The following is a 26,613-nucleotide window of genomic DNA, read 5'->3' as shown; positions in this document are numbered from 1 at the left end:
TTCCAAAAGGAAACTGCTTTATTCTGAATATTTGTTTTGAACTTAATGAAAGGAATGAACAGTTTATGAGAAAGCAAGAACATTTTATGCTGTTTCTGTAACAATTGCAAAAATCGATTGAGAAAATGAGCCAAGCAACCTGTTACATATTTCAACTATTTAGTACTCATAGAAGCAAGTAACAAATTAAACTCAACAGATTCTAATAGCTAAACAATGCTACAATTTATCAAAGCAGCAAAATGAAATCAACTGATGCAAACGATGCACAAAGTAAATTTCCACATCACTGACTCCAAGATAAAGTAAATAAAATGGAGCATCCCATGGTGCTACAGGAACGTTGGTTCAGTAGAATTTCTGTATGTAAAATAAGTCAAAAGTTCGCAAAAAAAAATACCAACAACACAACACATCCCGAACACAAGTCGAATGATGATACACTGCTCGATGTACACATCAGCTATTCTGAGAATGTTGTGATGAAATACCGTTTACTAATCCTTTCTAAAAAAAGCTGCACTGAATTGTTGCATTTATCACACCTGCAACAAATGATTGGTCAAATTGTACTTTGTGATTAGGATCGTGACCCTGAATGAGAAAGTCTCTTTTATTCAATTAGTGATAAATTGGATACAGAATTAGAAATCTATTTTAAAATTATCGACAATATAAAAAGATCACGTAGCTAATCAATTAATTTAGTTCAAATCAATTACCAGAAACGAGAGGAGATAAATAAAAATTCAATTAAGTGATTTCATTCATAAGTGAGAATTGTTAGACACAATACTGAACGAAAATAAAAGCAGGTCAGTGGTGTTGAGTAAAAATACTTTAGAGATCGGTTGACTTCCAATCAAACGTGCTACAAGCTAATTACTTGCAACCGTTCTACTTCTATGATTATTTCCTTATCTCAAAGCCTCCACTGTCGGATATGTCGGCCGATATTTTAATATTTCTGAGCCACAACATATCTGGCAGAGTATATAGGAAATAATCAAACGAGTAGGACAGTTGTGTGAGACATTGGCGAACCTTAAAATATTTATTCGTCTCATTGACTGTTTTCCAGAATGGCCAAATACGTGAACGAAATGAATTTGTATCCATTGGACGGACAATATGTAGCCCAAATCAACGTTCCGAATGGTTCGGCCAGCACATCCCACTTTAAAACGGAAACCGTAATCATATTAGATCGTTCTGGTTCTATGGGTGATGCGGTTGAAAGAATAGTACGACAAGTGTTGCCAAAATTTTTCAAGAATTTACAATGCCAAGATAATGATTCATTTCATCTGATTGCGTTCGATGATGAGGTTGAATATTATGAAGTGAAAATCAGCGAATTATCTACCTTTGACATGTATGCTCGGGATGGTACATACATGTACGAAACGGTAAAGAAATTGTCGGAACTTTTCGAAGTTTTCCATCAGAAGCAAGTGGAACTACTTCGAATTTTGACCATTTCTGATGGTGAAATTTCCGACACGGAAGACACAATCCGTGCAGCTGACAGACTAGCAACATTTGTGAAAAAATTTAACATTTCGGTTAATTCGCAAGCGGTTCGTTGGTATGGTAAAGCTGACACAACTGCATTGTGCTGCTTGCTGCAATTGAACAACGTGACCAAATCGAATCTAGTGGAAAGTTGTTATGAAGAGGGAGTCGACGCAACAGCTAAAATTTGGGCTGATCTTTTTGCTGGCGATAAATTGATGACCGATTTGGTTTTGAAAGGCGACAAAGACATTTTCCTCAAAAATCCTTGGGATACAGAAGCCACGAATAACCTAAGATTGCAGTCCGGCGAAAATGTGTTCTGGTGCAAGGAAAAACCGACTGATCTGAAAATCGACACAAAATCAGTGAAGAAAACTGTCAACACATCGATTACATACGAGAAACTTCAACAATTACTCTACGAGCGCATTGACGTCGTCATCGATCATATGAAAATGCTGAAAATAATCGAATCGTCGTCGGCCCAAGAAACTATGAAGTTAATTTTGGATTATTTTAAAAGAATCGAAAAAGAAGTGCCACCGACTGGTGCGGAAGGATTTAAATTTTCCGATATCATTGAATCGATTTTGAAGGATGAAAAGGTGAAGCATCTGAGCGATGCAGAGAAAGCCGAGTATTTGAAAGAATCCGTTTTTGTAAAGAAGGAGTTTAGCTCACACACTAGACAAGCGAGAAGTGTAAATGAATCGGACAATTTAAAGGAATTCGATGATTTGATCAAAGAAATTTCGGATAAATTTCAAAATTTTGGAATATCGTTGGGTGTCGATAATTCAGCACTATCAGTTAGGAATTTATTTCTGTTGGCTTTCCTCGTTATGTTAATGATACTCGTTCTGGTTATCCGAAAAACTCTGCGAACACTTACTGCTGAAGTGAAAAATATGTAAAGAAAACGTTTGAACAATAAAATTAGCTAATTCGATACACGATTTTCTACAATTTAATTTAATTCCTGGTGTCACGAACGAGCAACGAGCCTATCTTCATTACCACCGTTCTTATTGAAAATGAGGTATCAATTTGGTAAGCCGACAGCTTTACAGAATTACCATATTTTTTCCCCGTTTACAAAGCAATATTCGCGTAACCGCCAAGTCAACACTACATTTTATCGAACTTTTGATGATTTCCTTTGAATATTCAACAATATGAAAGTTCATTCGTTCACGGAAAGTCATTCATTAGTTCGACTATAATAGGAAAACTTTCGAAGGGATATGTATAAGTAAATTGCTTCGATGCGAACGTACAACTCTCATTTATTATTAGCAAAAACTTTAATTAGTTCCGTTTATAAGAGAAACCGAAAACTCTTTACGTAATTATTAACTTTCAAAATAACGTAATACAGAAAACACCATCGGAAAATTTAATGGAGCTTTGTGAAATTTAAATAGGCTTTCTGGACGATGTGTCACAACAAATTACGGTTTTATATTTTACAACGAAAAAAGCTTCACAAATGCGGATTAGAATTTGATATCGCTTTGTATATAGGATTAGGCTTGTCGTCGAGCACAAATTCAAATTTCGAATGGAATGAAACGCATTTCTGTTTGGTCTTATTTACTTCGTGAATATATATCAAAAAACGAAAATGAATTACTTCGTCAGGTATTATGATATTATCGAGGGCATAGAGAGTTTTTGTCTTTAAAATTTTTCGTCGGCATTAATCGAAGTGTGACGCAAGTCCTTTTTTTTACAAAAGAACTGATGTGAACGCTTACAACTTCGCCACGCCAAAAGAATGTACCACAAATAGCAGTTGGTTTCGGCTTCAAAGCTATGGGATCAGTTGTTTACACTTTTGACTTCATCTGCAATTTGTGACGCCTTTCTTTTTGCGTGTCGAGACTGTAACTATCACCGAAATCAGTTCTTTTGTTAGTTAATTAAAGGACTAGAACTTGCGTCACACTTCGGTTATACGAACCGTACGACTGTATCCACCTCTCAAACTTAGCCGAAAGACACGGGCACCAGGACGGGTACACACTTAAAACTCTCATAGCTCCCAAACTTTAGGGAAAAATTGTGAAACACGGATCAACTAGAATCGAAAACTCTAGAACTTTGTCTTTGAAAGAAACTTCCATCTGACGTATTTTTAGAGATATGCTTCCCATAGCTCAATAGCTAAAAACGTTTCCTATATGGGAAATACTTCTGAAATTTGTCGATATATGCTATATAGTCAACTTGGGGTATCCATTACCAATTGATTGATCTCACTGAACAACTATTTTTTTCTCAGGTGGAATTAAATCCTGACCTTAGTCTGGTTGTTTAGAAGTTCCACAAAACAATAGAGCAGGAGGGTGAAACATTTTTTTTAAAATTCAATTCAATCGGCAAAGAAATGAAATGTTAAAGTGAACAGCTGGGAAAAATGCATTGTAAGCCTCATTGATCCATTTCAATAAAAACAAAATTATTAGAGTTGACAATTCTAACAAATCAAACGAAAGTGCTTTTCCTGATGTAGGCGAATAATTTATTTAAGTGACACATTTGTCTCACTGCCTATCGAATTTAAAATGTGATCAATTTGCTCTGAATTTTTTATTACATTATGTCTGTTTCTTGACTTCAGCTTTACGGAAATTGTAGCTTTAGAACCGTATCAAACTTGTATATGAAAAGTAAATCAATAGTTGTTTACGTATTTTAGGCAATTTTGGAAGTTGTAGTCGAACGAAGGGAGGACGACTAGCGAAAGTGTCTAAAATCAACCGTCGACGAAGGTCCAGAATAGATACGTATACAACTTTTAACACCGAATTTCTGAAAAATACTTAAAAAAAAACATATATGATGTCTTAGCTAATTAATGCAAAATTATTGTACTCGCTCAGGACTGGCCATACAACTGGCATCTTCACTCAAATGCTGTGATGGCGTTTTGTTGACACTCTTTCTGATGACAGTTCAGGTGAGAAAATGCTTATTTTCTCAACCCTTATTTCTCCCATGGGATGTACAAGAGTTTTTTGTCTTTGCAACTGTCACTTTGTTTTAACTTTGAAAAATGGTGAAACAAATTGACGAGTTTATGGTTTTATGGTGGATTTTATTTCATCCAAGGACCCTTTGTAAACAATGGTTATTTACGACGTTGACTACAAAGTACTTTATTAGAGTACTTTGCACTGAGATTCATTCAACGATTTATGCTTCGAAATCGAAAATGAGGTCAATTTTGGATTCTGTCTCAAGCTTTCGTCCCTGTGCATAGGTTCTCCTTCAGGCTCTCCCGAAATTGCCTAAAATCAACCGTCCAAGACACATAGGTAAATAATTAGTCTCTTTAGTATCGCTAGGCTTGAGCGTTGCGATAAAGCTTTGACATAACAAGAACCGTTTCTACAAACTGTTGAATCTTTCAGTCGTATATATCTTTTTGCATATAACTCAGGATAAAAATGAAAGGTCTCGTGTTTATGAGTTTATTGACATCGGCTACGTCTCGAATCAGAACAATCAGAAATTGAACACGAACACTCCATTTTGCATCCTTTCCTACCTAGTAAAATTACTATTTCATAATCCAATTTTTTAGTGCGTTCACGACTCAATTATAACTAACAAACGATAAAGGAAACCGTACCTTTAAAATTAACGCAATCTTAAAGTTCCTTGAGCCCATACAATCGTTCTTTTATGTCAAAATCGTCCTTAAATAGATTTAATTTAATTTGATGAAATAAACCGTCTAGCTTCCACCTCCTATCCACTTTTATTATGAAAAGCGTCTCCAATTATATAGAGGTTAGCACAGGGTAGATATTTAAATTGAGTGGATGTACTGAACAACAATGCTCAATTGACTTCTCCCATTAGGAATATTTATTATTTATTAGACCAAGAGCCACTCGAACATACAGAGCTTGATTTGATGATGTACATATATATTCTCGATATTTCAAGTGTATTTGGATTCCTCAGCATTGTGTTGTATGTGTTATGAAGAGCAAACATTTTTGGATGAAAAGGCGTCGCCTATACTCGATTCAATTTATTTTCGAACAACAATATAATTTGTACCAGTGTGGATGGCAGCTTAATAACCAACAACAACAACCAGCAAACCAGCAACTTATCAGCAAATTTAATTACACAATGAAAGGCAATTGATTTTCATGAAAAAGTGAACCATATTTTGTGTATATTATTTTCTGCTGTGATGGGTGGATATTGTTCTAGTGCTTTATTGATACAATGTAATTGATTAGTGGTTTCAAATAAATGGTCAATAAAAGCAATATATATTATTAACGTTGTCACTTTCGGTCATTTAGAGATTATTGTAAGTGTGTTCTGTTCAACAATATCACTTCAATATTTGGTGTAGTTTCATTAAATGGATTAAATGTGTTTCAATGAATTAAAAGAACCATCCAGATTTGATGGACAAATATTAGTATATTGCTAAAGCTAACACAAAATGTACGACATTAGAGTGAAATAATTCAATTTTACTTTGTTGTGGTAGGCACAGGTGCGATTAGTCTTTATTGTGCTATTTGTACTCTGTGCGATTAGAATCTATTTCACTATTCGCACCTTTCTTCTAGGCTCAAAAGCGTTTTGTGACGTAATTAGCATTGAATTAAGATATCGATAAGAGTGATATCGCCAGAACATCGAACAAAATTAGACATTTCGGGACATGGGGTAACGGATATTATTGAGTTATAGAGCTCATTCGATTAGTTGAACGGTTGCTAGTAAAACGTTGTATTAAGTTTGGTGAACTTTTTTTGTTGCCGACGATCGAGGTCATGAAGTAAGGGCCTGCCAAAAGGAACCCAAAATCCAAATCTTACAATTATTCGAGTAAAGCAATTTTGGGAAAACCCTTTTTAAGCTAGCCCTCTAGGCCCTGAAAAGACGCACATTTTGAGTATACACACCACCAGGTCCACCAACAGGTGGTATCAATCATTTTAGGTGAAAAAAATAGGTGATTTTTCCAAGTTCCTGACAGGCTGCAGTGACATAAGTCCGTAACATGGTATGTGTGGTAAGATTGGCAAGCCTCTGTAGTACCATGTCATGAACAAACATCCTTGGACAAGTTTAACAGTAAAGGGTTGAAGCGACTTTAGTGGAAGTCGACCCCAAATCGATGACAATTTATCGCTTTTTTCGCTTTTTTGAGGTTTTTTTGTGCGGTTATTCATTATTTATTGCTGGTAAGAGTGAGATCCACTAAAATAAAGAGTTCCACGATGTATCCACGTGAGTCACATACTCTAAGAACCCGAATTTCGATCTGTTTGCACTATTTTCTATACAAAAGTGGGGTATGAAGAATTTTTGGACTTTTTTTTTCAATATTCAATATTTATTTCCAATAAAATTGTTATATAAAGTGAAATAAACTAAAATAAAGAATTACTCGATATATCAACGTTGTTTACGTGCACTACATCGAAGAACTCTTTATAGTTGATCTCAGTCTTATCAGCAATAAATAATGAATAACCGCACAGAAAACCTCAAAAAAGCGAAAACAAGCGATAAAATTTCGTCGATTTGGGGTCGACATCCACTAAAGTCGCTTCAACCCTTTGCAGTCAAACTTATCCATGGATGATTTGCCATGACATGGTACTACATGGGCTAGTCTCTCTCACCATACATACTCGGACTTATGTCACTGCAGCCGGTCAGGGACTTGGGAAAATCACCTATTTTTTCATCTAAAATGATTGATATCACCAACAAGTCAACATGGACCTGGTGGTGTGTATACTAAAAATGTGCGTCTCTTCAAGGTCTACAGGGCTACAGGGCTAGAAAAAGTTTTTTCACACAATTGTTTTACTAGACTAATCGCAAGAAAACGATTTTGGGTACCTTTCGGCAGGCCCTTACTTTATGACCTCGATCGTCGACAGCAAAATAAAGTTCACCAAACGTAGTACTACGTTTTAGTCGCAACCGTTCAACGAATCGAATGAACTATAAGTCAATAATATACGTGACCCATTGTTCCAAAGTTATTCGAAGATTTCGCGATATCACCCTTAAGTCATTTAATTGTTTCACATTGCACGAAGTGCAAATAGTTCAATTAAGATACTCCAGTGCCGAACTGGCCCTATGGGCGTTCGGGCGATTACCGAATGGCTTTTTGATTTTTGTATGGATAAGGGGCAACGAAGGGCCTTTTGAACAATTTCTTCATACAACGCTCGAAGGGCTTTTTTGAGCCAGTCCGGCACTGAGATTTTTTTTTTTTTTTTTTATTAAATGCAGCTGTTTTACTAAGTAAAACACGCACGGGGGCCATCGTTTGGGCCCATTGTGCTAGCTGTAACGTTGGGTTAGTCATTTACTGTTGGTTCGAACCGCCCTGTACTTGCAATGAAGTTCAGGATGTCCTTTGGATGTAAGTTTTTAATCAGGTCATACCTGATAGTGTACCCACCTAAGTGAATCCTTCTTTTTGTTATAAAAGCCGGACATTCGCAGAGGAAGTGCTCAGCTGTATCCGTGTGATGGCCACACAGATCGCAGCTTGGATCAGTTCTCTTTCCTATTGTAGTTAAGTGCTTGTTAAAACCGAAGTGTCCCGTGGTTACGCCAGTAAATATTTTTAGTCTCGTTCGGCTGACGTTCAGTAGAAATTTAGAGTTTCTTATACTGATCCTTATACAGCTCTTTGCCTGACGACAAGTGGGGATAGTAAGCCAGTGGCTTCTAAACTTGTTTGCTCTTATTGTGTTTACGATATTTCTGGAATGCGAGTGTGGCGTGCCGCTGGCTGGTTCAGGGCCGACCAATATGTTTGTTGCTCCTATTTTGGCAAGTTTGTCTGCGATTTCGTTACCCTCGATATTGCTGTGGCCGGGTACCCAAATGAGATCGATGTATTTTGTTGTGGATAAACTATTCAGGATTTGTAAGCATTCTACTGTTAGAGCTGATGTGAAACGATGAGATGATAGGGCCTTTATTGCGCTTTGGCTGTCTGTGCATATTGCTATTATTTGTTCGTTTGTCATATCATTAGTGATGAAGTGACAACTTTCTATTATAGCTCTTACCTCTGCTAAGAAGATAGATGAGTATTGTCCCAAAGGGATGGATATTTCAGTTTTAGGTTCGTTGCAGTACACTCCCGCTCCTGCTGATTTCTTAATAAGAGAACCATCTGTGTATATCACCTTACCCTCTATTTTTAGGCTACCGTCTTGCCATTCTTCCCTAGATGGGATCCTGATGTTAAACTTCCTTTCGAAAATGTATTTGGTTATTATCTTGTCAGACGGCATAGCTAATGACGGCTCCATTATCAGAGTTACAAACCAGATTTTAGAATGCTCAGTTTCTCTGATTCTCTGCTGTCTAGTTATTCTACTTAAGGTGCATAATGCTTCTGTTTCGATGTATATATTTAACGGGGTGAGGTTGATAATTGCCTCTAGTGCTGCGGTTGGTGTTGATTTCCAAGATCCTGTTATGGCTCTACATGCCATTCTTTGGAATTTGTTGAGTTTTTTTAAGACCTGTTGATTGTTGCAAATATGGTTCCAGAGGAAGGAGGCGTACGTTAGGGATGGTCTGATTACGGTTGTGTAAATCCAAAACATTACTTTAGGAGATAGGCCCCATGATTTTCCATATGCTTTCCTACATTGCCATAGGGCGATAGTTGCTTTTTGTAGTCTTTCATCTAAGTTATCGATCCATAGCAACCTGTAGTCTAAGATAATGCCTAGATACTTCACTTTGAATACATGTAGGATAGGTACCCCTTTTATTGTTGGTACTTTGATTCCTGAAATTTTTTGTTTTCTGGTGAATAGAATCATCTTTGTCTTATTGGGGTTAATCGATAGTTCGTTCCTATCGCACCAATCGCTAACTATGTTCAATACATCTTGAAGTAGATCACATAGGACGCTGACAAATTTTCCCCTTAGAAGGGTGGCAAGATCATCGGAGAATCCTTCCGTTTGATAATTTGTGTTGTTCAAAATTTTTAGTAGTTCGTTGATGACTAGGCACCATAGTAATGGTGGTAAGACCCCTCCTTGAGGACAGCCTTTTAATACCGCGACAATGATTGTAGATGTGCCATAGTTTACAAAAATTAGCCTACTGTGTAGCATCGCTTGAATCCAAGCTGATAATCCTGGATCTATCCCGTGTACCCGACATGCGTTTTTTATTGCTATGTATGTGAGATGATTGAATGCACCCGATACGTCTATGAAGCAACCTAGAGCAAATTCATCGTGTAATAGGGACAGTTCTATATTTTGCACGATATTCTGCAAAGCATTTTCTGTTGATTTGCCGCTTTGATAGGCATGTTGCTTTTCGTGTATTTTAAAATGTTTCAGTGGTTCGTCTCTGAGGTATCTGTCGATCAGTTTTTCTATGGTTTTTAGCATGAAAGATGTTAGACTTATTGGTCTGTAGTTTTCTGCAAGAGAGTAGTTGGTTTTTCCCGGTTTCAATATAAAGATCACTTTACCGTACCTCCAGTTTTTTGGTATGTATTTTGGTCTCAGCGAAGATTTGAAAAGCTTGCACATTATCTTAAGAACGTCGCTAGTGGCGTGTTGTAACATTGCTGGGAATATTTTGTCGGGACCGGGTGATTTCAGTGGAAGGAACGATTTTACGGCCCAGCTTATTCTATCCACGGTTACTATTCTCTCAATTAATTCCTCATTAATTATTCCATCGAAAGAGAATTGTTTGCTGTTGTGTTCATTTATGCTAGTTACCTTACAGTTGGGAAAGTGGACTTTTAATAGATGCTTGTAGGTTTCTTCCTGGTTTTTTGTGTACTCTCCGTTAGGTAAGAGGAGGGAGCCTACACATTGTGATGGGTCTTTTGATAGAATTTTGTAGAGTTTCGATGCGTCGTGGATCTTATTTATTGCGCTGCACTGGTTTCTCCATCCTGTTCTTTCTCTTTCTCTGAGTTTTTTGTTATAGATACCCAATTCTTTGTAGTAGGGAGCCCAGTCGCCAGTGCGTTTACATACGTTAAATTGTCTTCGCACTATTTGCCTTTGATTTTTGTCTTCCGTCGTATAGTATGGTACCGATTTGCCGGCTTTATGCTTGTGGATCGGGCACGACTTTTCGTACGCCTCTATTAAAATTTTTTGTAAGTAATCTGTAACACTGTCCAACTCCTGCTCGGACGCGCAGGCTGAGGCTAAATCATTGGTTACTATTGTGTTCGTTAGAGTTTCAGAGAAAAGTACCCAGTTAGTCGCGGCCGGATTCCTGAATAACAGGGGAGGTATAGGGTCCAGATTTAACTTGTAATTAATACATTTGTGGTCTGAAGTTAGAATATGCTTCGTCACATGCCAGTCCGTGATGTGTGGGAATAAGCTTACAGAGCATAGGGTAATGTCAAGTACTTCTTCTCTCAACTTGTTCTTGAAGGTCGGTTCGCTACCGATGTTCAGTATGCAGAGCTCTGTTGCTATAATAAATTCGAATAGGTCACTTCCGCGAGAATTTATGTTGGTACTGCCCCATGCATAGTGGTGAGCGTTCGCATCAGTTCCTGATAACAGCGGTACGTTGTTTGTTTTGGAGTAATCCACTAATGCAGCAAAATCCGTGCTTGGTGGTCCGTCAACTGATTCATATGGGAAATAGCTTGAGCACATTAGGATGTTTTTGTCGCTACCGTTTATTTTGACTGTGAGCATAGCTACCATTTGGTCTAACGAGCTGAGATTGTATAGTGGGTGCACTGAAAGATTTTTGGAGTGATATATTGCAGCCCTTGGTCTACCATTGCCCCCTGAATGTAACATGTTACCTAATTTCCTATCTATTCCGTTAATTCTACCTGATCTAACCGGGGGTTCCTGAATAAATACCACGAAATTTGTTATGTTTTTAATTAGACTGTTAAGTTCCGATGCAGGTGCGTATGCTTTGTGCAGATTAATTTGAAAGATTTCGAGTTCCTTATTCATTGCACGACGGTAGTCCGTTCAATTTGTTGAGCCAGAAGGCATAAAACAATTCATATTGAGTAGGCTCGCAGGTGCGTGTTTTACTGCTTACAAAACGATAAACTAGAAGGGAAAACCCTACTGTAAGTCGGCGGCTGATTATTGATGAAGCAAACTTGTTTGTACGAGTAGCTATGGGGTTGGTTACCTTAACTGATAATAACTGCGCTGCTGCAAACAATTCCGTTTTGTGGCTGTAGCTTACCTTTGGAGTTATCATTATACTTACATTAAGACGCCAGGGCACTCTGAGTCGAATGGGTTTGTCATCGTAGTGTTGAGTGAACAGAGAGCTGATACTGGAGGTCTTGAGTTGAAATGTTTCCACCAAAAGTAATTTATTTCTCAAATTTAAGTTTACACTTTTATACACACGAGAACTCTTTACGTATGATATGCCCAAAGAAATCATTTTTATTTGTTACGATTGGCTTCTTCGATTGAGATTCGGATGCGGCTGCTATCAAAGTAAGGCCGGTATGCAATGGCCTTCAGGTCATCGACTGACTTTTCATCTATACCAATGAATGCGATCGTCTGTGTGTCGCCGTTGATTTTCCTTTTATTGAATGGGCGCCAATTGTTCGTATCAATTGTCTCGTTTTTTCGTTGAATTTCGTCGAAAAAATCGAGCATATCCGGTGCTGGGTTATCGAAAATAACTTTAGCTCTCAACAGGCGTGGTAGCTCACCACAATCAATGGCTTTAATCTTGGGGTCTTTCCAAAGGTCGGTTAATTTCGGTACCACACTTAGCGCCCAATCTTTCGCCGTTTCATTCGGACAAATGAATTTATACCGTCCGCGTTCGAAGTCGCAGAAGTCGAACTTAACGTCTGGATCTTGTTCTTTTCTCAGTTGATTTCTGACGCTAATATGGATGAGATCTCCGTGGCCCTTAGTAAACAGGTGCACGCCCTCGATGTTAGGGACGAGTTTCACCACGAACTTTACGGGACGAACTGGTGCTTCGTCTAACTCCAGCGGTTCCATCATCGTGTTGTTTCTAAGTTTTTTCGTTGGCGGGATGATTGAGTCTTCAGTTGATGTATCCCCGTTACCACGTTGTCTCTTCTGAGTTTCCGCTTTCTCCGAGATATCCAGGCCTGCTGCAATGTCGCTTATATCGTTAATGTCGCTATTCGACACGTTAATTTGTAGTTCCGTATCCAGTTCACCGTCCAAAATATCACTCTCCTCCGGATCCACTTCAATTGGTTCGGTCGAATCGATTTCCTCTTCGAGTTCCGTATTTCTGGTCGAATTGAACAGTTTGCTGAATGGAGTTCTGGACATCCCTATTGCGAAAATTCTATCGTCTGCAGACCCGCCCTTGATGTATGTTAGTGCTGGTCGATTTCCAAGCGAGATGGTCGCAGCTGTTACTGTAATGAAGGCATTATTGAGGTTATGTTCGTGATGCTTCTTAAGTTTATCGATTTTAGGTCCAGAAAATTTTGTTACCTTATCGGTTGTACTGCCAGAAACGCCAAGCCAAGCTATTTCGCTACCGGGGAATTCCGCAGATGAGTAGAACAAACCAGATGGGGTCAGCGTACGCAGCACGTGGCTCCAATGATTGATGTTGATAGAGTAGTCGGAGCGCTTCTGGAGGATGCGTATAATATTCACCGTTGAAGTTCTGAAACTCTGCCGCAACCTCAGCTGTACCTTATACTTTATTGTCGAAATCGGCTCGACGATAATCGAAATTTGTAGTTTTCTTGTCCTCCGTTTTTGCGATGCGAAATGGTTGAGAATCAGAGACAAAATGGTAGATGTGTGATGAACTGCTACAAGTGACGTCACGACTTTAGAGTATGACAATAACCTTAGTAGCGCGTCGGTGTTTGTGAGCGAATACGTTCGCTTTTTCCGGAGCATATGAAGAAGATAAGTTTTAGAGCCTCGCGGCGAGAGTAAATCAAGAGAACTTGAAGTCGTCAAGTCTAAAGAGCCTAATGGCAAGAGAGTAATAAAATTACAAGTGTTGATGATGTTTGTGGTATCCAAATTGTTTCCGTGTTTTTTTGTATTCGGTGAGAAGTTCGTAGCCATTTTGAATCGCTGGAAATTTACTTGTTTTTTCTTGAATTTGGGTAGATTCGCTGTAAATTTCATAGTTATGATGCGACCAATACGTGTCTTACGCTTTAGCTAGTCACTGATACTAATTACACCGTTTAGGATACACTTTTACCTATTTTATAATGAAAACTATCGGAGCCGATGTAATACGTGTTTGCTGTTTCGAACTACTCTGTACTCTGTTTAAGAACCAAGACCTTTTAATTTACGTTTTTATGCTCAAATCCGTACTTGATATGAGCCGAAAATTTTGATATGACCGTTTACTTTCAGGTTAGATCGTATAATCAGGTCAAATTCGAGTTACCCGAAATTTTTCGGGAAAAGTTGTGGTTTCCGGTGTAAAAATTTCGGGTTCCAATTTATTGAAAATTTATTATTCAGAAGTTTAGGTTCGTGTCATATTCCAACTCCCTATCAAGAAGGCGGATTCAAGTTGAATCCGAAATCTTTGTATCTATCAATCATAAATAACACGATAAATAGGAAAGACTACATATCCAAATACATTTAGTGCACTTTTTATGTATAATGGGACTGAGACGGAGATTTTCAGACGAAACTTTACAAACTTTGTTGTAGATTACATTTGTTTGGAACTTTTAACTTAGACAAGTGTAATGGCCAGTTCATCTCGCCTATGCATATGCGACATATGCGAGCATGAACTGGCCATAAGGGTTGCTGTTCGAGCTTGAGTATAAGGGTTGAAGCAATGGCTGCAATCAAACAAGCAAAATGAGTTTTATTGCTCATCTTAATGAAGTATTACGACATTTTACAAGGTCGCAATGTGCACAACCGAAAAATTAATCATTAGAACTTAGAAGTTAAAAGAAGTTCTGCTCAGTTTTGTCATTGTCTGATACTGTTATAGAACATAATGTCAGGATGAATCATGTAATTGATTGTCGGTGTTTTCATTTACTATTAAACGCAAAGGGTTTATGTGATGTATATCGACTGTGCTTTCCTTCCACAAATATTTACCTTCTCGCCTCAAAATATTTTTTTAACAATTTTTCCACCTACGCGTCTGTTTTCAGCGAGCTGTCGTAATTTCTGTACAAAAAAAAATTGTTTTCACAATAATTCGTCTAAGAATATTTTCTATGGAAATGAAAATTCTTTTGAATTATTTTCTTTGTTGTTCACAAGCAAGCTTTTGATCCATTTAACAGGAAATTTGCATTAATTTTTTTGTACTTATTTTTAGACTTTTGTGTCAAGTAATACTGTAATTGATTAATGATTCGGTTAATGAAAGCACTCCCACTGTGAACATATTGTACAGATTTCATTACGTTATGTAGGTAATTCAGGTCTGTTTGTTTGTTTCATAAATTCTATTATGAGCAAAAGTCAAGGACGAGACCGTTCGCAATTATGAATTCATTAGTCATGATCACAAAAATACGCTTTGAAAGGGAACCATGGACAACATATTTTTTGTAGACAATTCTATAAATTCGGTATTTGGTTATCATGGTTATCATGGTTACCTTCAAAAGATCGTATGATGTCACGTTGGAAGCACGGGCCTGACACTATTCACGCTATTTCTATTTTTTTTTTAAATGCTATTCACAGAGTGTCCAGCCCGTGGTTGGAAGTGTTTTTATTGCCTGCCCCATGCGAAAGTTGATCATTTCAAATCAATTTGCCCCCTGCGAGAATTATCCATTATATGCGGACTGTATTCAGTTCATTTTATTGTTCATTTTTCAATGAGGAGATCAAGTTTTACACATGCAAGTAGTAAAGCAGAAAACATTGGATGCTGCTACGTACTTTATTACTTCGGAAACAAATTTCTGATACTCTCGATTTCACTCGTGTGTTTTTGAACAAATTTCTTCGGTAACTGTATTTCGACAAGTGTAGCTGTGTACCTCGCCCTCGGCTCGAATATACAAACTCTACACTTGTGAGTTTGCTTTTAGCACAATATTGTTATGTAATGAATTACTCTTGCAGCATCCAATGTAACATACTGTTTCTGAATATTCCATCAATAAAACAAACTTTACTCGTTGTTTCATTGTTGATGTCATTTTATGCGCACCCATAAGTTATTTTGCAATTCATGCATAATCAATGAGAATCATAAATTCGATCCATGGTAACCCACCTGTGAATTACTCAAACGGTTTTTTTTTCGCATCAACGTTTAACGGTTCAATAACTAAAAAAAATAAACCTGAAACGCGCCGTTATTTTATTCATAAAGTCAATAACAATAACCGTTACCATCATTGGCACCATTGGCATCATACTTGACTTTTGAAGACGTATCAACGTATCGTGTTCGTATACACAACACACACACATCACCGTTGTACAAACATCTGCAAAACTAATATCAGGAAAAACAGGAAATTCTTTACACCAACTTTTATTTGAAAGAAAAAATCCATCCCACCCACAACATGTAATAGTTCTTGAATGGAAAATTCTCGGCAGATCCCATAAAAGACGGAAAATGGATATTTTGCGAATACATTTTTTAGAAGCCAGCCTGGTTTGTGTTACACAATTTTAAAGTATATGATAACAAGACGCTATACGAAGATGTTGCATCATATTATATTATATCATATTGACTATATACGCACGCTATACTTGCTATGTTGACTAATATGATACAGTCCTTTTTGGTATATGAAAACGAACATGACAATGCCGATATAACAAGCCAAGACAAAGTTTGAATTTTGAAGAGCATCTCAAAAACTTTTTTTTTTTAAGTTTACCTTTATTGAGTTGTGAATGTGAAAACACTCTGTACGCCATGCCATAGCACTACGGTTTCATTTGAAGTATCAAATTGTTGTTCTTGAAGAAGTTTTCTGTTTTCCCAACCATATCGAGGACCGAAACAAACTAGTGAGAGATTTAAAAGATTGTTTTTAAACAACGAACAGAGTTTCCTTAAAAATTTTCCAAGATTGTTTAAGAAATTGTGTGTATGGTACCGTTACAAGCCAACTTTTATGAACGGAGGAAGGTGAATTATGAGTATACAACACGCTTTGGTGTGCAATAGTTATTTGTTTACCGGGAGGGAAGAAAATAGGAAATTCCAACAAGAGCGAAGACACAATGTTTTTGAGATGAGCGAAGTGTGATTACCCCGATAGCCCGATTACACATTTTTCTCCATGAAACAAAAAACATCAATTTTGTACACAATTTTACAAACCAAAAACTAAGATGACAGTTCGGGGCGAAAATCCGCTGTCAAAATAAGAGGGGAGAAAATATATCGCCTAAACTAGACAAAGTGTCAAAAAACGTCATTTTCTCACATTTTCTCATATATGAAAAACGATGTCTGTTCCTGTTGTCGAGCGTAATGCTCGTTTATTCATGCTTATTAGGGAACGTCAGATTGTTCGAACAGAAACGGAATGTCCAACACAAAAGGAAACACAAACAATTTTTCTTTGGGACAATGCAGCTTTGTTAAAGAAAAATCATTTGTGTTTCCGTTTGTGTTGGACATTCTGTTTCTGTTCCAACAATCTGACGTTTCCTGTTAGCCTAATAGTGTTAGGGAACGTCAGATTTTCTAAACAGAAAATCCAAACGAAAACACAAACGGAAATGCAAAAGGAAAGGGCGAGTTTGACAGATTCACTGAAAAATAATTAATTAGTTCGGTATCAAAGTCTTATCGTTCGGAAAATATTGGCCTGATTGAGTAAACAATTAGTTTATGGGACTCCCGAGTTCATGCGCTACACAATGACATGTTGTTTAATTAAAATCCTTGCAGTTGGAATTTAATTATTTTTCAGTGAATCTGTCAAATTTGCGCGTTCCGTCTGTGTTTTCGTTTGGATTTTCTGTTCAGAAAATCTGACGTTCCCTATTTTCTATTATTGTACAACAAAAAACGTTTCACGTGAATCAAACCATTTTTAATTATTGTTATCCGTAGCACAGCATGGGATATTGTATGTACCGTACCTATTCAAATAATAAATAAATAAAATTTTATGTAAACCAAATGCTACAAAAAAATCATTCACATCGGTAAACAAATAACAACTCTAAAAATTATTCATGCCATTCACCATTTTCGGAAACATATAAGGGATATTTTTGGAGCTTTTTGTATCGGGGTAGATATGTAAAAGCTATATATGGAATCACAAACGAGAAACGATTTTTTTTTCGTATTTGAATGCGAGGTAAAATGTAAACGACGAGTTTTTATGGTTTTCATATAATACATTCGAATTTATAAATCGGCTTAGAGCCTCCTGACATTCACACTATTTCTTTCTATTTGGGAACTTTGGGACTTGGGACGAATTCAACATAAAACAGATGATTTCGTAAGCAAATAAAGGCCATTTCGGTGTTTATCAGCGTATCCTTTCGTATATAATTCTTTTATTTTAATACCACTCACAGTCCATTAACTGTTTTTATATTTATCCCAACTATACATATTCATAAGCACGTACACATCCTTAAATAAACTAAAAATGGAAATTAAAGACGCTGAAGGCATTTTAAAGGATATCTGAACATATATACGATGGAAAGATAAGATATGCCGTTGGGAAACAATGTAAATGTTTCTCCTTGCGCACCTCCTCGTACTTTCTGGCGCCCAATGTAAATAAATACAAGAAAATTGTCATTATAAATATAACGTCGTTTCTATCTGCTTAAGAACAAGCAACGAAAATATTTAACGAATTGTGAAATGTATGTAATTTTTTCTACTTCGTAAAATGAAGAAATAAAATGAATTAAAATTGTTGTCTTTTTATTCGCAAAGCAAATACACTTAGGAAACATTTTTCAAGCTTAGAAAAACAAAAAGAAAAATAATTTTGTGATCATTTATAACATAATGATAAATTAATACACGGATGAATACACACCGTTGGAAATGATTTTTGAGAACAAAAGCTATGTCATACATACAAATTATAGCTAGGGATTTTATTTGCCTGTTGTGCAAACGGAGAATGATAATTTTTACTCATCCAGTGTTTCGAGTAGGAAAGAAATTTCGTTTGTAGGACTGCTTTTTCATGAGCAAAATGGATGCTTTTATAAATTGGATTGAGTTGATTGAATGTTTACTAAAAAGGAAGTTGACACGAGTTAGATAGGTCCCAAAGAAGAATGGAAACAGTTCGATAATGACTCGTTATGTGAGCCAAAAAACATCCGTATAATTTAATATCTAATTACAGTCTGAAATTACCATAAGTAAGCACAGTACTATTTGTAGCAAACAAGCTACAATTGTTACAGTGTGTTCATCTTTAGAAAACACAATTTTAGATTTATCAAAGCTGAGAAAGTCATCGATGTTCCCATTCAATTATGAGCTTCAAACTCTATTTGGCAGACAATTCAAATTCGTCAAGGTGTATATTCAAGTTTTGCGCCAAAAAATCATAACCTGGAAACACTTAAGTATAGTTTCCACTTAAAAAGAGCACTCCGTTTAGCCTCCGTCTATATGACAGTTGTAAAATAGAACAAAAGAACTGTCACGCAAACGTAGTGGAAATTGAATTTATTTCAATTTTTTACTCCGTTTACGTGACAGGTCCTTTGTTCTATTTTACAACTGTCATGTAAACGGAGGCTAAACGGAGTGCTCTTTTTAAGTGGAAACTATACTTTAATTGACTGGGAACTGACAAATGTGTCTTTTTAGAATGAACGGAATGAACTAAGGTGGTAATGACGTTTGTGTTTGTGAATGAAAATTTCTGGTTTTTCTGGGTTCTAAAAGTTTTCTGGATAATATAATGGTCGACCCTTCTAAAAACAAACGCTCCAATATTACCTTTCATTTTTGAATCTCCGCTACTTTGTTCACACTCAACAAAAATTAGTTAGCAATTTTTATACGTTTTAAGCGCTTTTTAACCCAATAGTATTTCATCTAGATTGAAATATATTCATTAACGGCACTGTCTGTTACGTCTCTCGTGTTACACGAGTTAATGCAAGCGTATCGTGTACAAAACGTTTGCATGACATGTACGAAATCTCCTACAGTGGATCTCCAATATGGGCCAGTGGATTTTGTGGGTTTGGTAATATATGCTATCTAAGTAAAGAGAAACAGAGTTATTTTCGGTTATAGTAAGCCTTACTAAGAAGCAGAGTTGATCAAACTTGTTTTGCCCCTAATTCGATTTATTCAGAGAGTTTGTTTGCTAGAGAGAGTATTGGTAAGCATCATTATCAAAAAAATCTTTAAGACACAAGAAACTATCAGAAACCACTTTGATACACTTCCATACTAAATATGATTAAAGAAATTCAATTTTAGTGAGCGTTTAGGCCTGCGTTTGTTCAAAAGATTTAATTGAACTGGAATTAATCAGACTCCAATTATCCGAGAGTTTAATGGTATCAGTCCATGTCCCTAGTGTAAGAAAAAATTGCTACATTCGCCAAAAATGTACCGAAAAAGTCGATTTTCGAAATAGAAAATTTATTCCACAACTTTTCCTTCCCAATCATGTATGATAACTGAAAATCTCGAAAAACATAAAGCGAGCGGATTGACACATAGATTAAGGATTAAATCCTCAGAATTTTGTTAATCGATTTTCGTATTTGTAAATTTTGAAAATAAAAACGTTGGGAGATGCGACAAGAGTTATTTTGAATTAAGATGACTTAGACGAATTAAATATGTTTTTTAATAGACTGTGTTTTCCATGACCGTGGAAACAATGAATTAGTGTTTTGGTTTTCCTTGATTTTCCGGTCGCCAAATAAAAAACGTTAAAATTTCAAGTTTATGGGAACGAATTACGCTAATGGCTCGGCTAATAGCGAAAACCATTTCCAAACAAAACACTTACCAAGCAAAGAATATTTTTAAAAAGTCTGAAGTTGAATAAATTTAAAATTGCAATTAGGCCCAAAAAGGTTAAAAATTAAAATTATTCGTTTTTGCTAATTTTGCTTGGTCTAGCGCAGCTCAGATCCTTTTCTAAATTGAATGTATTTCGCTTGTAAGAACTCGGTTGCTTATTATTGGCGTTTTTGTCGATAAAATAGAGATAGTCGTTTATAGCTTTTATTAACAAGTAATGAGTATAACTGTAACTATAAGTAGGAACGGAATTGTTCTACACTGAAAAATGTCAAGTCTATGCACGTACTTCTGTTCACAGCCCATAAAACCGTAGAGATTCCTAATTATCCGTTTTTCTTTCTGTTATGTAACCTTTTATTGATTTACTTTTTGTAGCAATCTAAATCACATGTGTTGAGTTTCTTTTTGTTGTTATATAAATCCGAAAGAGATTTGCTCGCCCACACATAATCATCTATCATTCATTCGATCATTCATCCAACCAACACTTACAAAAATTACCTTATGCTATACAACAATCAATTCATCACCATCGGTTCTGAAGATACACGTTTTGCTCTAATTTTCATCGAATGTATAGGCAACTTCCCTGCAAAAGATGTTACGTCAAGGTGTCACGAATGTTTGTTGAACGAAAGGTGAATACCTACACATAAAAAGCAATACTAAAACATTCATTTGCAAATAGAATTGGGATATCCACATTGAAATATCTCACATATTTAAATCTCAGAAAATTTCCGATCGGAATCGGTGTTCCGCAACACTAGGGAAATGGGAAATCGACTAGAAAGAATTACAATGTCGCCCGTATACTTCGGCATCGATGGTGAATATATGATGATGTAGTTGACATTGTGTAACGCATAAAAAAAAATGCCGACATATACACTTTCAACATGTTTATATTATACACAATGTTCGCATGTACACGGATACAACATAAATTGAATTGACGAACCAGAGAAAAGTGTTACTACTAACCTTACCCAGTGTCGACAAGAATTCACTTGCCATTTTGATGTATTTTGTATCGAACTCAAGTTTAAAAAAAAATAGTGAAAGTTATACCGAACTCGAAATTTCCTGTTTATTCGTCGTTTCTCGTGGAACAGGAAGGACCATCAGGAAAAACATACTAAAAAAAGTGGAATAAGGAATCGAACACAAATGGTTGAATTAAAATCGAAGTGAAATGCAGTGACTATTCGACGAAATGCCTGTTGATTTCAATCTATTTTACCATGACAGAGTAAAATAAACCAGGCAGGGAGCGGTTCAATTCTGAAAAATCAAATAAGGGCTCTAATACACTGCATGAAAATGAACTCAAATGAACACTGACATAAATTGAATTCGCAAACTATAAGGTCCGTAGTCAAATCAAGCGCTAATGTCTGATTTATTCTACTCTGCCGTGGCTCTTCGCAAAACTGAGGTATAAAATTCCAAGATATGAATACCTTTGCCATAACAGTTTTTTAAGCTCACAGCACCGACAATCTGATTCAAAGTAATAAAGTCGTCGTATATGCCTAACTTCTGCTTGTCTTAATTTAGGGTTTCATTGTTTACGTAGAAAGCTTGTTTATTGAGTCTCTAGGCTCGGTATGTGGGTTGGAATTAATGTAAAGTTTTATCATTTCTCTGAAATTGAACTAGATCATGCACAAAAAGCACTTCCTACGAAGTTGGTTGGTGGCAACTTATGTTGAAAATACTCCAGTTTCAAGTTTCCTGTCGGTCTGATTTTTTAAAATCAAATTTGGTTAATTTCAGTCGGTCGCATTTCATGAACAGTTTCTAGATATAAAATGTTTAGATTGCCCTAAATGGAAGTTATGGAATTAATTTTAACGAAAATTATGGCGACAGCATTTATAACGATTCACTCATTATGTCTTTCCGTAAAATAATCGATTACATTTTACAACAATAATAAAACGAATCACGTAAACCGCATTTAATTTGATTGCTTTTGTTCGGTTAGTTAATAGAACATTACGTCCGTGGTGCCAATTTTTTTTTTTTTTAGAGTGTAGACGTTATAGCCCGTCCCGAAGGGACCTACTCGTCAAAATCAAAATTTGGAACCACGTACGTACTGGTGCTTTACGTGATTAGGCAATGGTATAATTTGTATGAGCGAAGCGCCATTTTCATTGCCCTAGCACGTAAAATATTTTCTGCATTTATTATGATTTAAAATCGAGGTTGTCCCGCACTCTTTCAGATTTATAGTTAACTGTAACCCAACCAAATTAATGACGCAATTTACATCAGCTGTTATTCAGCTGATCCAATCATACAAACTCACTGCCTTATACGAGTTAAATAGTCAGATGGGAGAGTGGTAGTTGCGAAACCGTATAAATACGTATAAGACGATGAGGTTGGAATAGTGGATCAGCTGAAAAACAGCTGAAGCAAATAACGTCATAGATTTGGTTGGGGTTAACTGTGTTTATCGACTGTATTTATCTGGATTTCTGTTTTTAGATTAACTGGATTATGTGGCAGTCTTTGCGTCGCTCATATACAGTTTTAATCAATTTATACTTTGACAAACTTCTCAATCCCAACCCTTCCTTTAAAATTTTCAAATTGTAATGCAATTGTCTTCAATGGGTAATATATAGTAACAAAACTCTGTCCATACATAGGGGGCTAAATCCGCTGTATATACAAGTAATAAGTTTTCTTACCTACTTTCGTTTAACCAAGGGTCGAAAAAGATTCATTATAACCCTCTAGGGTTGAAAAGTGAATTGATCTTAATTTCTTTGATTGTCAGCAATAGTATTTTGTTCACCAAAGGAAAAAAAGTTCGAAAATTCATTTCGATGGTATTCTTCATGGCTAGAACGTAGCGAGGTCAACGCAACGTTTTTCACAACAAAAACTACCGAAATTTCAGTTGAGGTGTGAAAATTACATACCTCGAAATAAAATTGAAAAGTTAAATTTTACTGTGTTTATTGACCTCGGTTTCGCATCGGATCAACAAAATACGCACGAAAACTCTACATTTTATCCCTTGTTATGTAAAAGAACGGTGCGGTAAAAAGCGGTGCGAAGCGATGCAGATTGTTATCTGTTCACCGAATAAAATGAACTGCCTTATATTATGCTTATGTAAATGCAAATCCTTCTTTTCGTTGAGATTTTCGGTGAAGTAAAAGGCCTTTATTGAGTGAGAAATATTTAAATAAATTGAATTCGTCGATACACTGCAAAAAGTTTAGCCTCGAAACGTCCCTCGAAGTCATTACAAATTCATAATGATTAAATTAACTGACATCTCTTAAATTCATCAACTCTGACTGGAATACATAATAATATTCTCTCCCTATCGTCCTTGCCTAAATGTTATGATTCCTATTTCTTCGCATGCTTTTTGTCATGGAAACTCATTCCCGTTCACAAAAGAAATGGTTAAGGACACTCATTTAAAATGAGTCATTTTACAACGTTTAGTCTCAAAGTCAAGGGAAAAATGAGATTGCAATTGACTGTTTTTCTGAACATACCAGTTAGCTTTGTCCTATAACATCTGTTTTCACTCTAACAATGAATGGAGTAACGATTTTTCATATTTCCATACATTCAGGCAGATTAAAAAAATGAAAAAAGTTTTAATCAGCAAAAGCGAACTAATTTTTTTTTTATGAATAGTAGTTTTCCGCTACATATTTTCGAATTAGCATTCGATTTCTATCGTAGCCATCGTAATCTAAAAATTCTACCTACTTTAGGAAAGGGATCGATTGTATCAATTTGCGTATTGAATCCTCTTACAAAGGTTCTTTTTTAATTGTATTGGAATGAAATGAAGTGAAGTCTTCAGATTGAAGTTTGAAGGACCTTTTTTGTGTGTAGGCATGATGTAGGCATGTAAAGGTCTTCGAGTGCCGAGTGGAGTACAATAGATTATTCAATAATTTCGCCATTTCATAAATATATACAAATTCAAAAATTCTCATCCATCCAGACAAAACTATACAAAATAGACTATACTGAAATAGCAAAAAATCTCTACCAGGTCAGTAACGATGTAGCACAACAGTTGGTTGAAGAGCACAGTATGAACATTATTACGTGTCGTATTATGGTAGTAATTGGAAGTTATGTTGATGCAGTCTTTGTTCCCATTCAAAATGAAATTTCAATATTTTTTGTATCCTTATATTCTATTCATCGCTCGGTAAATTATTTGCAATCATAATATTTTTCACCCAGAGGATGTGTGCAATTTGTATGGAGGTTATTTAGAAATTTCAATTTTCCGTCATTTTAAAATAAACGAAGAGATTGTGTCAAAATAGTGTTCTGTATGCGATTGGGAAACATGTAGTTATTTAGTTGGGGACGGCACCAATGGAGTATTTCACCGAGCCCTGTCTAACCCACATGTCACCATCAGTAAAACAAATACTTGTGATAGTGTGGACAGTGTTAATTTTGGGGATAATGAGAATTTTATCAATTGGTAGAATAATGGTTTTTATGACTAGGCCTTAACCCTTTTTTAATTCAAATAATTCCTGTGGGACACTAAAAATATTCCATTCTATGTAGCTGGGGTACTGACTAATAGGCTATTGGGTTTCACCGGTTTTCTTCAATTTTTCAATACCATTTCTTTACCGGCTGACTGCCTGCTTGTATACATCAGGTCGGTTCATGAAAAATTTCTAATTTGATCTTCCTCAATCAGTCATCAGAGCAAATATATCATCAACTCTATTTGCAAAATTCATTTAATCGAATTTCGTTAATAAGTCAACTAAACGAGAAAAAAACAGCAAAAAAAAGTTAAGCTAATCCAATATTTGAACACAACCTGTCGCGTCGATGTTCAAACGTTCAACCTAACAACACTGTCATCAATTATACTCACAAAGAAAAGTTATAGCTTCGCCTCGCATCAACAAATATCACTACTGTTGAAATATCGCGACCCAGCATACGTTAGGATGTTAGGATAATAACTATTACCTTACTAGGGAGGTAAAGTTTGTAAGGTAAAGCAGTATACTGCACTCGGGAAATAATTTGATATCTTGTATGAGTAAAAGTACCTCTCAAATATTGTGTCTCGCTTCTCTCGAGGGGAAAACCACTTTTTTTTATTGACGTGATTAACATGATTAACCAGTGATTAACATGATGATGAATTGGTGATTTACCAGCATTTGACCGGGGAAATCGTCGCAAAACTACAAATAAACGTGAAATACAGCGGTTAATCAATGTTAATCACCGATTAACCGTTTGGATTCACGAAACTTATGTTTCTGATTAACAGATTAACCATGTTAATCACAAAATAGTGATTTCCCTCTCGGCTTCTCTATGGCTTGCAAACTTTGCGCTTAATGTAATCGATCATTTACATGGTCTCTGCTCTGTAATTTACTAACGTTCTGCGCGTGTTGAACTGAAATGAAATGCATATCTTTCTCGAATGCCATGGAGTACGTCAGTTACTGCACTAAATAGGAGGAGTAGGTAGACTTGAACAAAGCTGAAACCGATCCCCATGTGAAATTGGTCTGCCCACAAAACGTGATTGAAACGTGATTTTATAATATTTTTGGAATGCAAAATTGTTTCATTAACCTTTAAACAAAAGTCCTGTAACAGGGAGAGAAAATCATCGTTGATGGTCTTGTCATGTAAGATCTTAGAAATTTTATGTTATTTAACGCAACAGCGAAATGAACCACCATCTAGTTTATCTAAATATACCACAAAGCCTACACAATCTCTTTTGTGCTATGGTGCTGTAATCCATAATCCAGAAAGTATCACTAAGTCGTCATATTTTACTTTTTTCAGGATATCGGTAGATGTATTTTAATACGGTCGGTTGAAGGCGTAAAAACGATAAATATGTTTCGTAAAAGTCGCAATACATCGACATTTCCATTCACTCTTCTCATCTAGAAAGTTGTTCAGCTACTTACATTTAATAAGATAATGAAACATGAAGTATAAGGTAGATATTTCACATTCCTCACTTACAGATTAAAATAATATCGCACATTATTCAACTTAGTCAGTATATTTGAATGACATACCCATTTATGACGA

The 26,613-nt window shown here is 36.1% G+C and overlaps 2 protein-coding genes across 3 annotated transcripts in view; one reads left to right on the top strand and one right to left on the bottom strand.

Annotated features, from left to right (window-relative positions):
- The window catches only part of LOC119077857 (probable cationic amino acid transporter), a 51,234-nt gene that overhangs the window by 18,839 nt on the left and 5,782 nt on the right, over positions 1–26,613 (bottom strand). The window lies entirely within an intron of this gene.
- On the top strand, positions 702–2,474 carry LOC119077886. Of its 2 annotated transcripts, none has more exons than XM_037185250.1 (2): positions 702–815; positions 1,082–2,474. In XM_037185250.1, exon 2 carries the CDS (start codon positions 1,083–1,085, stop codon positions 2,430–2,432), a length of 1,350 nt encoding a protein of 449 aa, XP_037041145.1. In that variant the 5' UTR covers positions 702–815; position 1,082; the 3' UTR covers positions 2,433–2,474. The 2 variants fall into 2 exon arrangements, with proteins under 2 accessions (XP_037041145.1, XP_037041146.1); XM_037185251.1 differs by having other exon boundaries at positions 702–1,014.

This window comes from Bradysia coprophila, unplaced genomic scaffold, assembly GCF_014529535.1.
Source record: "Bradysia coprophila strain Holo2 unplaced genomic scaffold, BU_Bcop_v1 contig_24, whole genome shotgun sequence".
Classification (NCBI taxonomy): Eukaryota; Metazoa; Arthropoda; class Insecta; order Diptera; family Sciaridae; genus Bradysia; species Bradysia coprophila.
Note: the sequence above shows the minus strand (reverse complement) of the source record. Positions and strands in the feature narration are given on the sequence as shown.

Bases quoted from the DNA above. Each gene is read 5' to 3' on its own strand.
- LOC119077886 (XM_037185250.1), top strand. From the start codon at position 1,083: ATGGCCAAATACGTGAACGAAATGAATTTGTATCCATTGGACGGACAA.